Source organism: Quercus robur, chromosome 5 (genome assembly GCF_932294415.1).
Source record: "Quercus robur chromosome 5, dhQueRobu3.1, whole genome shotgun sequence".
Taxonomy (NCBI): domain Eukaryota; kingdom Viridiplantae; phylum Streptophyta; class Magnoliopsida; order Fagales; family Fagaceae; genus Quercus; species Quercus robur.
The window spans coordinates 60,001,847-60,018,098 of record NC_065538.1 but is presented as its reverse complement, the minus strand read 5'-3'; the positions used below and the strand labels follow the sequence as shown (position 1 = coordinate 60,018,098).

Here is a 16,252-nt window from a genome sequence, read left to right as displayed (position 1 = left end):
TACTTCTTGATATATTAAACCCAACTTAGATTTACCCAATTACAAGTAAAGTGCGTTTTATTAAAGGATTAGTCAATTACATAGAAACTATGACTCTAACATACACCTTGTTTTGTACTACTTAGGTCCCCTTGTACTACTTAGGTCCCCAAAGCTATAATGACAAAATAGCTTCCTACTTCTAGAATTGAAAAATCACCATTAGCGAGCCAAAACAATCATATATGGCTCAAGGAAATTTAGGTTGGAAACAAAAATAGTTGTTCTTGTTGGGAATTAACCCGAAATTCCCAACCTGTGAGAAACAAAAAATAGAGAAAATGCACGCCAAAGAAAACAATTACACGCACAAGACAATATTTACGTGGTTCGGTAATTTACCTACGTCTACAGAATTGCAGGGATTTCACTATTATCAAGGAAAATACAAAGTGCGGTTATAGTTTTTTACACTCTCTAAAGATGACAACAACAACAAAACCCTAATCACCAAAAAAAATTTCTATATCCTGCGCACAGGATTCACAATGGGCTACAAAACGGGCCGAAATTTTCTTCGGCTTGGGCCTCAAAAAATCTCCCATTAAAAACTATGCAACATTATTTCGAGTCAGGTCAGGTCGTCAACTAGATTAAACACAACTAAGCTTCACAAAGCCCAACAGTTCTCATATAGGGTTGTGTATGCATTCATAAAACATGTGTGCATATACTTAGGGCGCATGCATTTGGTGGAAGAAACCCTAATATCACCATTTATTAATAAAATAAATTTAAAAAAAAAAAAAAAAAAAAAACTACCCCAAAGTAGTTAAAGACCTCTTTTTTCCAAGGGTACCCTATAATCAATGGACAAGGCATCTCTTCTGATTAAGAGATAGAAAACTGTCCTTTCTAAACTTTGTTGAAAATTCCCCCAAAAAAAATTTATATATATATATATACACTCTAATAACTCTATATCAAAGAGGTGCAGAGTGTATCATCAGGGAGTGAGACCGAACTAACATGTTTATATTCTCTTTTGCCAGTTTTTTTCCCCCCTTTAATCCGTATGAAGTTGAGGATTTAGATTTTGTGCAATAGCATATTGATTACCACTCAATTGTGGGATGTAAAAGTTAAGATAATAAAAAAAAAAAAATTTTAAAGTATGAGGTCATAAATTTTTTACCATGTTATTTTTTATATATCACAACAAAGGGTAATTACATGGTGCATTATTGCACCGAATCTAAATCCATGTCGATGTTACAATACTGGCACACAGACATAAACCATACCAAGCCCCAAATATACTATTGACTATAATATTGTTGCACTATTTCTCCTAAGAGGCTAACTCGTTCTCACAAATAAAATTAAGCAAGGCCCAAATAATAACAATAATAACATACTTATATTAGGCAAACTCGGCTAGTGGGCTTCCTGTGCACTAATCCTTAACCAAGTAGAACTTGATTTTACTTATCAAAAAAAAAAGTAGAACTTGATTTTACCCATTGCAACACTATTAGTCGGCTACAAAAAGTCCTAACGGCCATGAGTTATCAGTTTGAATTAAAAAAGCGCTACTAATGGCCTGTAAAAATCACGCAACTCTACCTATAAATACTAATACAAGTTCACACAAACTCCCACACACGAAAGTAGCCTAATATTTACGAGACTCAGAAGGAAAAGAAGTGTAAGCCTAAAGGAAAAAGACGGAACTCGGTATGCACATGGCTTGGCAACTTGCTCACAATGAGATCAACCAGGGGTGCAATAAGAATGTCGTGATGTCTCCAATCTCAATAGGCAATGCATTGAATTTGCTGGCTTTCGGTTCATGGGGTCGTACCTTGGAGCAATTTATGCAGCTCCTTGGAGCAAAGGACTTGAATGATCTCAAAGCCAAAGTCCATGCTAATGGTTGAAGCTGTAGCACCCACTGAGGACAACAATCAAGGACTAAGTCTTGCTTCTCTTAATACCCTTTGGATTAATCAGGCTTTCTCTCTCAAGCACTCTTTCAAGGAGTTTGCCAGAACCGTTTTCAAAGCAGAAGCTCACACTCTTGACTTTGTTAATCAGGTATGAACTTCTTCTCTGTTTGTAGAGTTTGAGACTTTGTATCATACTATTTGTGGAGTTCTTTGAATTTACTTTTAAGACTTTGTAGGTTTTTCTTTGTCAAACAATAGAACCCTTAGTTTTTCTTAGATTAGGATACTGTTTGAAAGACCTTTATTATACGTTTTGTAGTTTTTATTATACTGTTTGTAGAGTTTGAGACTTTTTTTTTTGGTGGTAAAAGATTTAGAGACATTTATTATACTGATTGTAGAGTTTTTCTTGAATTGAATCTTTAAGACTTTCTAGGTTTTCGTGATTGTAGTTTTTGCACATATTAAAACTCTTTTTTGCGAGTGTCAAAAGAGTGGCTTCTTCTAAATGCACAAATGGCCTCTTGTTTTATTGCACAAGAACTAAGGTTCACCTATGGTGTGTTATCAAAATGGCTCTCATTAATATCCTTTTTAAGTGCTATAAGGCACAATAGTTTCCCTATAAGATCACTGCGACAAGGTGCTATCAAATATAAACTGTTGTTTGCCACCATATCTCTTTGACAAAAGATTATTAATACTTTTTTACATTGAAATATTTTTGTAGGCGGAGGTAGTAAGGAATGAAGTGAATTTATGGGCAAAGAGTGCCACAAAAGGGCTCATAAAAGAGCTTCTCGTCCATGGCATTATTAATCAAGATACAATACTCATCCTTGCCAATGCACTTTATTTCAAAGGAGCTTGGTTAAATGCTTTTAATGTGAAATTGATTTGACATGAAGATTTTTATCCCCTACATGGAAAATCAATTCGAGTTCCTTTCATGATCGCAGACACAAAGAAGAAACATTTTTATGGATCTTTCAAAAACTTTATGGTTCTTAAAATTCCATATCAAAAAAGACAAGATAACAGATGATTCTCAATGTATGTCATTCTTCCTGAGAAGAAAGATGGATTACAAGATCTTGTTCAAGATTTCAATTCCACCCCAGAGTTATTGGGTGATTGCTTTGAGGTCAAAGAAGTAAATCTTTCCAAGATGTGAATTCCAAAGTTTAAGTTTTCGTATGGATTTGATGCTTCAAGAATCATGCAAAATATAGTATTGACCTTACCTTTTAAGATGGTTGGGACTTCACAAGAATGATTGATTCTCTTGAAAGTGACAAAGTTTTTCTCTCCACAATATTACACCAGTCTTTTATTGGAGTTAATGAGGAAGGAACTAAGGCTACAGCTTTGACTTTTGGCTCTCCTCTATGTGGTTGTTCACCATATCAACCTCCTCCACCTCCAAGTTTGTGGCAGACTATCCGTTCATATTCATGATTAGAGAAGAGATATTCGGGGTCGTGTTCTTTGTTGGAGTTGTACTTAACCCGCTTATGATTAATTGATATTTGTTTATGCTAAAGGAGGTTTGATGTGTCTTTCAAGGTTAAATTTTAAAGGAGGTTTGCAAATTTTATTTGGATGGAGTGTAAAATTGTATTTCCAAACCCACTAAATTCATAATGTTTAGTTTACTTTTTAAATGAATTTTATGCAATTCTGGAGAGTAGTCTTTTTTTTTTCCCCCATTTATTATCCCTCAGATGTAAGTATGAGAACCACTTCTTACTTTCTTTCTTTTTAATGAAAGAGAACCAATTTTTATGTCATCGAAATATTATTACAATGATGTTAATGTACTCCTTATGTTATGCTTTGTCGTCACATTTTCACTTAACTTTTGCGACTCGTAATTTACATCATTAACTATTGGTCTATAACAACAATGTAAATATATCTCATATATATATATATATATATATATATATATACACTTACACATACTTGCCAAAAAAATTATATGCTAAACTAATTTATTGTGACTGCCCTAATAAAAATGTTGAACATCCTGATTTGAGAATTACAAACATTTTGGTTCAAAAAAAATAAGAGTAATGCTACATTCACAACATTTTTCACAATAAATCTAAAGTGGTAAGCTGTTATTAATTCTAATTTGGTCCCAATATGGTATTTTTTTTTACCCACTAATAACAGTTTTTTAAAATTTATTGTAAAAATTTTGTGGACATAGCGTTATTCCAATATTAATTCTACCCCCCAAACATAATTCTTAATCCTTTTTTTTAAGGCTTAAATAACAATAATAAATATTAGCCCAAATAATAAACCAAACAAAAACAAGATAAGACCAAACAATAACAAGTGAACAAATTATTCAACAAAAATCCTATTATAAAACAAAAAGATAAAAATTGTTAATTACTTGAATTTGTAACTCATTCAACCTATTTAATAAAAATAGTTCATAATTTCATTTTTCCTTAAAAAATGATACCAAGAAAAATATTGTGGTTGTAAATTCTCTTTGATGGTAACGACAGTTATACTTTTTTTGACTTTGTAGTCGCAACAATTTTGCTCTCTTTACTCCTTAGCGACTCAACTCATAGTTCTAGCAAATATTTTATATATATATATATATATATATATATCTTATCATTTCAAACTCTTTCACTTAATTTATTACTTTCATCTTAGCATTATCAATTCTCATTTTATCTATTATCAGTTCTTTTTTTTTTTTTTCCTTTTTCTCTATGTTAGTAGAATGAAATTGTAATACTTCGTGAATATATGCATTATTTGGTGACATTGATCTATTCAAGTTATCGCTTTATTAGATTTGTATAATTAAAATTTCTTAATGACCACCCTAAATATATATATATATATATATATATATGTATGTATGTATGTATGTTATGCTTGGTCAAATCTCATCGTTAACAGTAAAAGGCATCCTTTCTTTGAGTCTTTTGGCCAAATATTGCTAAATCCGGAGTTTATTTGCGATATAGGTACTGTTCCAAGTTATTTAGGGAATTGAGGAAAGAGAGTGAATTTCGGCAACGGTGTTGCCGAAATTCAACAAAAGTATGAGAGAGAAAGATAAAAAGTGGGAGAGAGAAAATTTTGAATTTCAGTAATCACATTACCGAAATTCCTGCTGCCCAAACCTGCTGACCAAAAACCAATTGTGGCAATGCCATTGCTGAAATAGGGAAAAAAAAATTTTGTGGCAATTGTGGCAATGCCATTGCCGAAAATGAGAGGAAAAAAAATAAATAAATAATGGTTGCCGAAATCTGGGGAGAAATTAAAAAAAAAATTGCTACGTCCACAATATTTTTACAACATTTTCACAAAAAATCATAGGCGATTAATTATTATTAGTTCAAATTTGAATTTAACAATGAGATTACTTTTTTAATCCAACAATAACAATTCGCCACTTAAAATTTGTTGTAAAAATTATGTGCACGTATCATTTCTTTAAAAAAAAAAAAAAAAAAGTGGAATGGATTTGTGGCAATAGCATTGCCGAAATAGGAGGGGAAAAAATCCCTCCTATTTCGGCAATACCATTGCCACAAATTCATTCCACTTTTTTTTTTTTTTAAGAAATGATACGTGCACACAATTTTTACAATATTTTTACAACAAATTTTAAGTGACAGGTTGTTATTGTTGGATTAAAAAAGTAATCTCAGTGTTAAATTCAAATTTGAACTAATAATAACTAATTACCTATGATTTGTTGTGAAAATATTGTAAAAATACTGTGGACGGAGCATTTTCTTTTAATTCCTCCCCAAATTTCAGCAACCATTATTTATTTATTTTTTTCCTCCCATTTTCAGCAATGACATTGCCACAAAAAAAATTTTCTCCTATTTCTGCAATGGCATTGCCATAATTGGTTTTCGGTCAACAGGTTTGGGCAGCAAGTATTTCGGTAATGTGATTACCGAAATTCAAAATTTTCTCTCTCCCACTTTTTCTCTTTCTCTCTCATACTTTTATTGAATTTTGGCAACACCGTTGCCAAAATTCACTCTTTTTCCTCAATTCCCTAAATAACTTGGAACAGTGCCTATAACGCAAATAAACTCCAAATTTAACAATATTCGGCCAAAAGACTCTCCTTTCTTCTATTTTTATGTTCAAATAGAGATTTTAGGGGTGCTTCACAACAAGATTCTAAAATGAATGTTGACGGAAAGAAGCATAATGGTTAAGGGACCAATTTATAAGTAATTACACACTTATACAATGTAAACAGTATTCTAGCATTCATAGTGTGATAAACTACATGAATCTCGCTCTTAATGCATCCTATGTTTACACCATTTTTTGTACAACTTAAGTCCCCGAAGCTATAATTAAAAAATAGTTTTCTAGTTTTTAAATGGAAAATTCACCAATAGTGAGCCAAAACAAATGAAGTTAAATTTGTACCGTACCACGTGGTATGACCGAAAATTTCCTACCAGGACCTACGTCGGTACAAAGACATTGTTATTTCGTGCCGCTCCAAATACTAGGTTATTCCAGTCATATATACTCAAAAGAAAATTGGATTTTAGCTGAAAAATGAAAATCTGCTGCTAAAAAAAAAGGCCAACGGGTACGTCAATTGGAGTCTTTTGGCTGAATATTGCTAAATCTGAAATTTATTTCCGTTATAGGTACTGTTCCAACTTATTTAGTGAAATGAGAAAAGAGAGTGAAAGAGGAAAAGTGAGAGAGAGAAAATTTTGAATTTCGGCGGTGTTTCCGAAATTCCTGCTAGAAAAAAAAAACGGTAATTGTGGCAATGTCATTGCCGAAAATGGGAGGGGGAAAAAAAATTGGAATGGAATTGTGGCAATGGGATTGCCAAAATAGGTGAAATTTTTTTTTGGCAATTGTGGCAATGTCATTGCCGAAAATGGGAGGAAAAAAAAATTTGTGGTTGCCGAAATCTGGGGAGAAATTAAAAAAAAAAAGTGTTACGTTCACAATATTTTTACAATATTTTCACAACAAATCACAGGTGATTAATTATTATTAGTTCAAATTTGAATTTAACACTGAGATTAATTTTTTAATCCAACAATAACAACCTACCACTTAAAATTTGTTGTAAAAATATTGTAAAAATTGTATGCACTTATCATTTTTTTCACCTATTTCGGCAATACCATTGCCACAATTCTATTCTTTATTTATTTTTTTTTCCTCACATTTTCAGCAATATTTTTTTTTTTTAAGAAATGATAAGTGCACATAAAAAGGCAAGGCTTAGGTCAGTTTGAAACTTTGAATAACAAAAACGCTTCTATTTCCTCTAAAAACAAAAAAAAAAAAAACAAAAACGCTTCTAATTGTAAAAATGACGCTACTCTCCCAACGGAAAACTTAAAAATCACGCTACTCAGCGTATTTGTCATATGAATGAAATACGTAAAAACTACGCTACTCCACCAATATAAGTTCACATACTCCCCCACCCATGAAAGTATACTGATAATATTTACAGGAAAAGATGGAACTCTGTATGCACATGGCTTGGCAACTCACTCTCAATGAGATCAATCAGGGTTGCAATAAGAATGTCGTGATGTCTCCAATCTCAATCGGCAACGCATTGAATTTGTTGGCTTTTGCTTCTATGGGTCGTACCTTGGAGCAATTGATGTGGTTCCTTGGAGCAAAGGACTTGAACGATCTCAAAGCCAAGTCCTTGCTAATGATTGATGCTGGAGCACCCATTGAGAACAACAATCAAGGACTGTTTCTCTCTTCTCTTAATACCCTTTGGACTAATCAACCTTTCTCTCTCAAACCCTCTTTCAAGGAGTTTGCCAAAACCGTTTTCAAAGCAGAAGCCCACACTCTTGACTTTGTTAATCAGGTATGAAACTTCTTCTCTGTTTGTAGAGTTTGAGACTTTGTATCATACTGTTTGTAGGTTTTCTTTGTCAAACAATGGAACCTTTAGTTTTTCTTAGATTAGGGTACTGTTTGAAAGACCTTTATTATATGTTTTGTAATTTTTATTATACTGCATGCTTGTAGAGTTTGAGACTTTTTTTTTGTGGTAAAAGATTTTGAGACTTTTATTATACTGATTGTAGAGTTTTTCGTGAATTGAATCTTTAAGACTTTCTGGGTTTTCCAAGAAATCAAGAACCCATAGCTTTTCTTAGTTTAGGATATTGTTTGAAAGATTTTTACTATGAATGTTGTGTAAATTTAGAGTAGAAGAGTAAGAATAGGGTTAGGTCTTGACCATGGCATTAACAGAGTTCTTCATTGCCGCTAATGGTGATGTTCTAATAGCTTTCGTCACTTCAATTGTCGATTTCCTTTCTTTCTTTTCTTTTTAAGGGTAACTTAATCTAAAACCTAATTTTTTTATAAGAAGAAAAACTCTTCGTTAGGGGTGTCATGAATTTTTTTTTTTTTTTGAGAAGAAAGGGTGCTATGAATATGATTGTTCTTGTTGTTCTTTTCCCTTTTTATGGGAGGAAGACCAAGAATAACATAAGTTGTTATTTGTTTTGTTGTGGTAAGCAATGATAATGGAAATAGGTGGTAAATAGAGAAAGGTAGAAGAGGGAGACTTTCTTTTAGAGAGAAAAGGTTCTCTTCACAGAGAAAGAGAGTTGTTTGATGATTTGTGAAATGAAAAGGGCTTCCTTTTCTCCTTTCTTTTTTTCTTGAGAGAGAGATGTATGGAAATATATCTTTTATAGTTTTTCTTTAATTGACTTTTAAGACTTTTTAGGGATTTTTTTTTAATGTCAAACAAGAACTGTTAGCTTTTCTTTAGTTTAGGATATTGTTTGAAAGACTTCTATAACATGTTTTGTAATTTTATGATACTGTTAATTGCCTTACATTTAAATAGCTGAAAAAAAAAGGCCCTTTACTAATAATAGTTGAAAAGAAATAGAATCTATAGCAAAATTAGTTCTCCATTCTAACGATATTATGTATATACAATTAAATGACTGTCTAAACCCTAATGTTTATTTAAATTTTGTATAAGGACTGTCTAAATACTTAATGTAGTTGTTTACACATATTAAAACTTTTTTTGTGTCTTCTTTTTTTCTTTTTTTTCTTTTTTGCAATAAACAAAAGAGTGGCTTCTTCTAAATGCACAAATGGCCCGTTGTTTTCTTGCACAAGAATTAAGGTTCACCTACGGTGTATTATCTAAATGGCACTCATTAGTAGCCTTTTATGTGCTTTAAGGCACAATAGTTTCCCTTAATAAAGGTCACTGCCACAAACTGCTATTGATTTAGAATGTTGTTTGCCACCAAATCTCTTTGACAATGATTATTTATAACTTTTTACATTGAAATATTTTTGTAGGCGGAAATAGCAAGGAATGAAGTGAATTTATGGGCAAATAATGCGACGAAAGGGCTCATAAAAGAGCTTCTCCCACATAACGCCATTAATAAAGAAACAATATTCATCCTAGCCAGTGCACTTTATTTCAAGGGAGCTTGGTTAAATGCTTTTGATATGAATATGACTCAACATAAAGATTTTTATCCCCTTGATGGTAAACCAATTCGGGTTCCTTTCATGATTGCAAAAACAAAGAAGAAACATTTTTATGGATCATCCAAAAGTTTTAAGGTTCTTAAAATTCCATATCGAAAAGGACAAGATAAAAGAATTTTCTCCATGTATGTCATTCTTCCTAACAAGAAAGATGGATTACAAGATTTAGTTCAAAATTTTAATTCCACCCCGGAGTTACTGGGTGATTGCTTTAAGGTAAAAGAAGTATATCTTTCCGAGATGCGGATTCCAAAATTTAAATTTTCATATAAGTTTGATGCTTCAAAAATCATGAAAAATATAGGATTGACATTACCTTTTGAGATGGTTGGAGACTTCAAAGGAATGGTTGATTCTCTTGAAAGTGAAAAAGTATTTGTTTCCAAAATATTACACGGGTCTTTTATTGAAGTTAATGAGGAAGGTACTGAGGCAATGTCTTTTACTATTTTTGATCTTCCTGCAACTTGTTCACGATATGAACCTCCTCCACTTCCCAGTTTTGTGGCAGACCATCCGTTCATATTCATGATTAGAGAAGAGATATCTGGGGTCGTGTTCTTCGTTGGAGTTATTCTTAACCCGCTTTATGATTAATTGATATTTGTTTATGTTAAAGGAGGTTTGATGTGTCTTTCAAGTTTAAATTTATTCTGAGTTTTTTTGCAAATTTTAGTACTTTGTATTCAAGGTTAAATTTGTTTGGTGTTTTTTTTTTGCAAATTTTAGTACTTTGTATTCAAGGTTAAATTTGTTTGGTGTTTTTTTTTTTGCAAATTTTAGTACTTTGGACTCTCTCTCTCTCTCTCTCTCTCTCTCATTTTGGGTGGATAGAGGACAAAATTGTATTTCCAAACCCACTAAATTCATTTAGCTTACTTTTTTAATGAATTTTATACCACTATGGAGATTATAATCTCCATAATGGTATACCATAGGCAGTACATATTACAAAGGTTTAAAACCGTTGATATAGGATGTATTTCTATTTCTCTAAATACCCTATAGTGGCATTTTTTAAAACGCTGGTATAGGCTGGGCCTATTACAGCGTTTCCAAAATGCTAATATAGGGCTTATTTCTATATCTGAAATGATCTATACCAGTGGCTTTAAAAGTGCTGGCATAGGCAATACGTATTATAGCGGTTTAAAACTAGTGGTATAGGTTGTATTTCTATTTCCCTAAATACCCTTGTAGGGGCGGTTTTAAAACTACTATTATAGGTACACATACAACAATGGTTTTCATTTTAAAAAAGTGCCGCTATAGTTCTTGAAACTGCTAATAAAGAATGTTCCAACACTTTAAAAATAAATAAATAAACACTAGAAGAGGGTCTCAAAACCACTAGGACCTATACCAACGGTTTTAAAAGCACTAGTGTAGGTTAGACGGACCTATTGCCACACTCGTTGCGTAGCACTACAAAGTGCAAAAAAAAAAAATTTAAAAAAAAAAGTCGTTTTGGTCTATACCGACGCTTTTTGGGGCTATCCCAGCACTTTAAAAACGTTGGGATAGCCCCTTTTTTGTAGTGTTAGGCTCTTTTCCCACTTATTTTCCCTTAGATGTAGGTATGAGAACCGATTCATTCTTTCTTTCTTCTTTTTTTTAATGAAAGAGAACCAATTCTTACATTTCTATGCTATGAGCCAAGTATATCAGATTAATGATAATGATATGAAGTTCTCATAATTACTAGTGTTTGAAAGCTTTATCATATATATGCATCTTCCGCAGCTCTACTACTAATCAAAAGTATTTACAAGGAATGGCTAGTTTTGACTTTGCTAATAAATAAAAGTGTAGCTTCTTCTAAACTCACTTGATACGATGGTAACATTGTTTCTACCTAGCTCGAATCATTTGCCAACCTAATTAATGTGGTTCTATGCTTTGGTTTTTTTTTTTTTTTTTTCAATTTTTCTTTTGGTAAGCCAGTCAAATTATTTAAATAGTCCAATCAGAACTCCATGACATTTTTCCGGAACCTACCAAAACAAGCAACATCAAAGTGTCTAATTAGAAAGTATGCAACCAAATCTTTTTCTGATCAACTAACTGTTTGTGATCATGGAGCTAGCCCTTGCCTCTTATTTGATTTTACAAATTAATTAAGTTTTAACACAACAATAACACATGTATGTGTTCCTTTCTCAAAACGATGACGAGTTTTATTAACGCTAAAATTTCCTAAACAATTTCCCTTGTCAATAATTAATAAAGGAGACTAGCACATCAGTGGTTAAGAAGTGGTACATGTTTTTACGTATATGATGCATCATGCTATTAAAAATTTGAAGTACTGCATTCTAATATTCTCTCATAACACACTTCAAAACAGTATTACACATAAATATGCTTATAAACTTCATAATATTCTCAAACAAAGCATTACATAATCTCTTAACAATTTCATATTAATAAATGTCTAATTTTGCAAGAGTCTTATAATTCAACTGGTTAGCATCTTTTGATATTTTCAATGGAGACATTTAAGATTCAAATCTCTCCTCCGTCATATCTATAAAATAATCAATTAAAAAAAAACCACCAAATTTACTAATCCCATAATATCAAACATATAGCTACAATATACATATATATGTACTTACACATAAAAATGAAAAATCCTTAGACATAATTGGATTCACAATCCGTACTCCACTTTTTGATGCATGCACTCCATTAGTGTAATCTTTTGTAAAGTTACCTTCCACGTGTATAAAGTGCATGCATCAAAAACAAAGCGCAAATGAGAAACCCAAAAGAAAAATTATAGCAAAAAAAAAAAGATATTATAAAGAACCCCTTGTTAGTCAAACAAATTCATAAGTGCATTGCGCTTGCTACATGGTTCAGGCAACATCTCCTTTTGGTTGAACCTTTCAGGAATTTCTTGATTAGAAAGTGCGATCGGCAAATCACCTAAAGTGACACCTTGCTTTTGCATATACTCCCATTTGTCTTGAAAGAGGTAAAAGAAAGCAATAAAAGAGACCTCAGCTGTGAAAAGTATAGTCCAAAGGGTTGTGCTCCTTGATGTTTTCCTATTGTATGCATTTAAGCCTGTGTAAACGTTGATGATCCCCACCAGAGAAATTATTGTCCCAAGTATCCAATGCAAGATATACCACATACCCCTTTCTTTCTTCCCCCTGCAAAAGGAGGGAAATTTAGATATGCATAAATAAACAAGAACTTGCAATAATTTAGACTTTGTAGTTACAATTTGCATCAATATTTAAGAATCAACTATAACTTGGTGAGAGACCGGTTTCTACTGTGATTGAAAAAAGGGTTAATGGAAAATTGACCCTAAATTAATATCAGTAATATGAGGGTACTTTCCCTTTCCACTCCAAACTATGAAAACTTGTAGTTAACAACTATAAAAATTTACAAATTGCACCATGTAACTTGATTGACTATTAAAATTAACAATTATGTACAAGTCACATGACTGTTAAAAATTAAATTCTCTGTTTTTCCTTTGCAATCAGTTAATGACAAAAATTTTGTGGTCATATAATTTACACATGATAATCTTACTAGTCAATCAGGTTATAAGGAATAATTTCTAAAATTTGTTACAATTGGTATGGTAATTACAAGTGTTCATAGTTTAGGGTGCAAAGTGCAAGTACCTCAAAAACTATCATAATTTCCACAATTAAACCAAAATATTATATTAAAAAAAATGAAATACCTTTTAGGCCTGAAAAATCCAATAAAGACTTGCACCCATATGACAACATAAAGTGCTAGACCTAGTCTTTGGTGGCTGTTATCAAATGAATTCTCGAATTTTTTTATTGACATGACAGCTCCGGCTGTGGCAAGAAGCACTGAGAGTATCTGTTAGATGAAGAGATAGAATTTAGCACATAGGAGGCAAAGGTTAAAAACCAAAATAGAATAATGATCACTAGTGGAAGAAATTGAAAATTTTCTCCTTTTAATTCATTTGAATCCTCAAAAACTAGTGCCTTAATAATTCCTAGACCCATGGAAAAATTCGTAAATGATTATGATATAGTGGAAAATTAATACAGAGGTATCCTTTTAGTGACAGTAGTAGGTTGTTTAGTTCTTATAGAAATTATGATTTTTTTCAAATTCAATAATAGAGAAAGGAAATAAATTGGTTTAGTATACAGGACCTTATTAAGGTTTAGCATACACAAACTCATGAATATGAATAAAACATGATTACATCAATGACAAGAATTACATAATCAAATATATAGTTAAATTAGTTCGACTTAACTGTTTCAAAACCGTGTGCCACAAAAAAGATTTGCTTTTAAAAGAATTGTGGACAACATCATTAAAGTAAAAGTGACTTATGATAATGATGTAAACTAAGATCAAAGCTTCAATGATTACATATTGTAGCTCTGAATTGGCATCTGTGGTCATGTACATTAAAAAAACAGAAAAGATATACATTGATGTAATGGGTCACAGACACTACTTTTATTGATTAAAAAGAAAAATCGATCATGAACATTCATGGAATAATATGCAGAACAAGAATGAAGAGCTTACCTGCAAAATGACATGGACATAGAAAAAAGCTTTGAACCGTGCAGAACCAGGTTCCTCTCTGCTAGACATTCTGATAATAAGTATCCCAACAGGAAATAAGAACCCCAGTGAAGCCCATAGGAGAATCCCATGAATTGTGATATCAGATGTCATCTGAGGACTTAGCTGCAAAAGGTGACTAAATAACAGTTAATTAAGCTTAAGCACAACATTTCCTAGATACTAGAAAGCTGATAATAAACTACTACATAAATAAAATGAGAGACTAATTGGCTTGCCATGGATAATATAATTTTTTTAACACTTTTGTAGAAGATGAAGAGGAAGCGAAGAAAGGAAACTTGAAGAAAAACTAGTTTACCTTGTGAAAGTTATCTGTAATATTGCTCTTGTGACTGCTGAAATGATTCATGTCTTCGTGGAATGAACAGCCAACTAATGGTAGAAGAATAAGGTAGTATGCAGAGACATAGAAAGGTACACAATTGTGAAAATTTTGCATTCTTCAATATCCAAGAAAAACCAGAATATGAGAACAAATCAATATCCTAATGCTCTCTATATGTCTGCCCTTCTTCTTTATCTCTCTCTCTCTTTCCCTCGAAAGTTCTTCTGTTCTTTCTTTTTGAAAGGTAGATGCTTTGTGAATATTAGTTTATTTCGGTGGCAATGAGAGGATTTAAATAGAGTTCTACAAAAGATGGCCACGTTACTGATCTAGTAACTGCAAGTTCTTACTGCACAAAGAAAAAATGTTGTATGATTAGTGAATATACAGAATAGCTAAAGCCATGTTGTGTTAGTTATGACTTATGACTACGACATTTATAAGCGTAGGTAATTCATGGTGGTTGGTATGAATGGGAAGAGCAGAGAATGTAACTCCCTAAGGAAAAAAGATAAGAGGGTATGAATACTTTCAACGATGTGGGGTTAACATGGACAAGCTTTTTGGTTACATAAAAGGGAATGTGGGAATGCAAATAGAAAAGGGTCAAAGTTCTAATGGATGAGGAATTTGATAACAACGTTTGTGGAATCGTAGTGGTCCTAGTGGACATTGCTGTAGGACGTGCCTTATTTTCTTCATTCCTACAATAATTTTAAGCATTGCGCTTCATGTGAAAAAATAATTAGAAATAGCTTGAAGTCTAGGTATGTTTTATTATGGCACAAGTTATACACAACATGTTGGTCGGTCAACAACTGAGGTACATCATCAGATGAGCACTAGTGAGCTTAGCTGATATGGAGATGTTGAGATTGAGGTTGAGGTATATGTCTTTCGATGATGATAGAAACTATATTACCAATACCACCTACCCCTATCTTCTTAGGTTAATGTTTGTTATACATAATTTGTTGCAACTTTGAAAATCATATGTTTTTAAAATACGATTTTACAATTTAACTGAAAGATAAATAATATGTCTACAATATTTTTACAACATTTTACAACAAATTCTAAGTGACAGGTTGTTACTGGTTGTTATTATTAGAACAAAAAAGTAATCTTAGTGTTAGTTTGAAAACACAATTTTAGCTGATGTAGCACACTTACTGTAATTAACTGTTTTTTATCTTCTTAAATGTCAAGGGCTCAAGACCTAATACGAGCCTCATAATGCCCAAAGTGGACAAAAGTTCCACAGGGGTAAAACCGTAATAGTTAGGATAGTGCGGTTTTTGGCTCATCGGTTTCCCCTGTTATCAAGTATTGCCCTTCTTTAATTCCCATTAACAATCTAACACATCACATGGCAATATCGAACTAATATTAAATGGTGAAAATGCAAAACAAGTTTCAAAAAGACTAACCACCGACCCACCATGGCCTAACATAATGAGATCTATGACCTAAAACTTTTGTTTTGGCTATGATATGAACAAATTCCAATGGATGCATACTTCATAGACCACCCCCATAACTAATAAAGACACATTTTTCATAATTATTAAATCCATATTTATTCTTTTTGTGTTTTTTAATCCAATAAACCTATGAATAGGTTCTCTTCCTCAATCTAGTAGAGAGATGCACCATTAGTCTAGTGTCTAATAGTAAGAACTCATTTTTGGTATTTTTTCACTCTCATTCTTTGCAAAAACTTGGAGTCTTTCTATAACTATTACCTTGATACGAAGGAGAGTATTATTTTATAACTTTTATGATTTATCTTTCTTAATAGTGCTAGTAAGATAATGGTAAGAGTGATTGA

General features: G+C 32.2%; 2 protein-coding genes and 1 pseudogene across 3 annotated transcripts; 2 read left to right on the top strand and 1 right to left on the bottom strand.

Annotated features, from left to right (window-relative positions):
- Positions 1-1,724: 1,724 nt before the first annotated feature.
- LOC126728465 (serpin-ZXA-like) lies at positions 1,725-3,102 on the top strand (annotated as a pseudogene).
- A 4,287-nt stretch (positions 3,103-7,389) lies between these two features.
- Positions 7,390-10,181, top strand: LOC126726506 (serpin-ZXA-like). The gene is made up of 2 exons (XM_050431776.1): positions 7,390-7,809; positions 9,282-10,181. The coding sequence occupies exons 1-2, from the start codon at positions 7,441-7,443 to the stop codon at positions 10,074-10,076; spliced, it is 1,164 nt and encodes a 387-aa protein (XP_050287733.1). The 5' UTR covers positions 7,390-7,440; the 3' UTR covers positions 10,077-10,181.
- A 1,842-nt stretch (positions 10,182-12,023) lies between these two features.
- LOC126726510 (cytochrome b561 domain-containing protein At4g18260) lies at positions 12,024-14,916 on the bottom strand. 2 transcript variants are annotated; one of them, XM_050431779.1, is made up of 4 exons: positions 14,395-14,916; positions 14,034-14,198; positions 13,192-13,340; positions 12,024-12,640 (listed from the first exon to the last, which is right to left on the bottom strand). In XM_050431779.1, exons 1-4 carry the CDS (start codon positions 14,533-14,535, stop codon positions 12,298-12,300), a joined length of 798 nt encoding a protein of 265 aa, XP_050287736.1. In that variant the 5' UTR covers positions 14,536-14,916; the 3' UTR covers positions 12,024-12,297. The 2 variants fall into 2 exon arrangements, with proteins under 2 accessions (XP_050287736.1, XP_050287737.1); XM_050431780.1 differs by having other exon boundaries at positions 14,034-14,211; positions 14,395-14,542.
- Between the last annotated feature and the right edge of the window lie 1,336 nt (positions 14,917-16,252).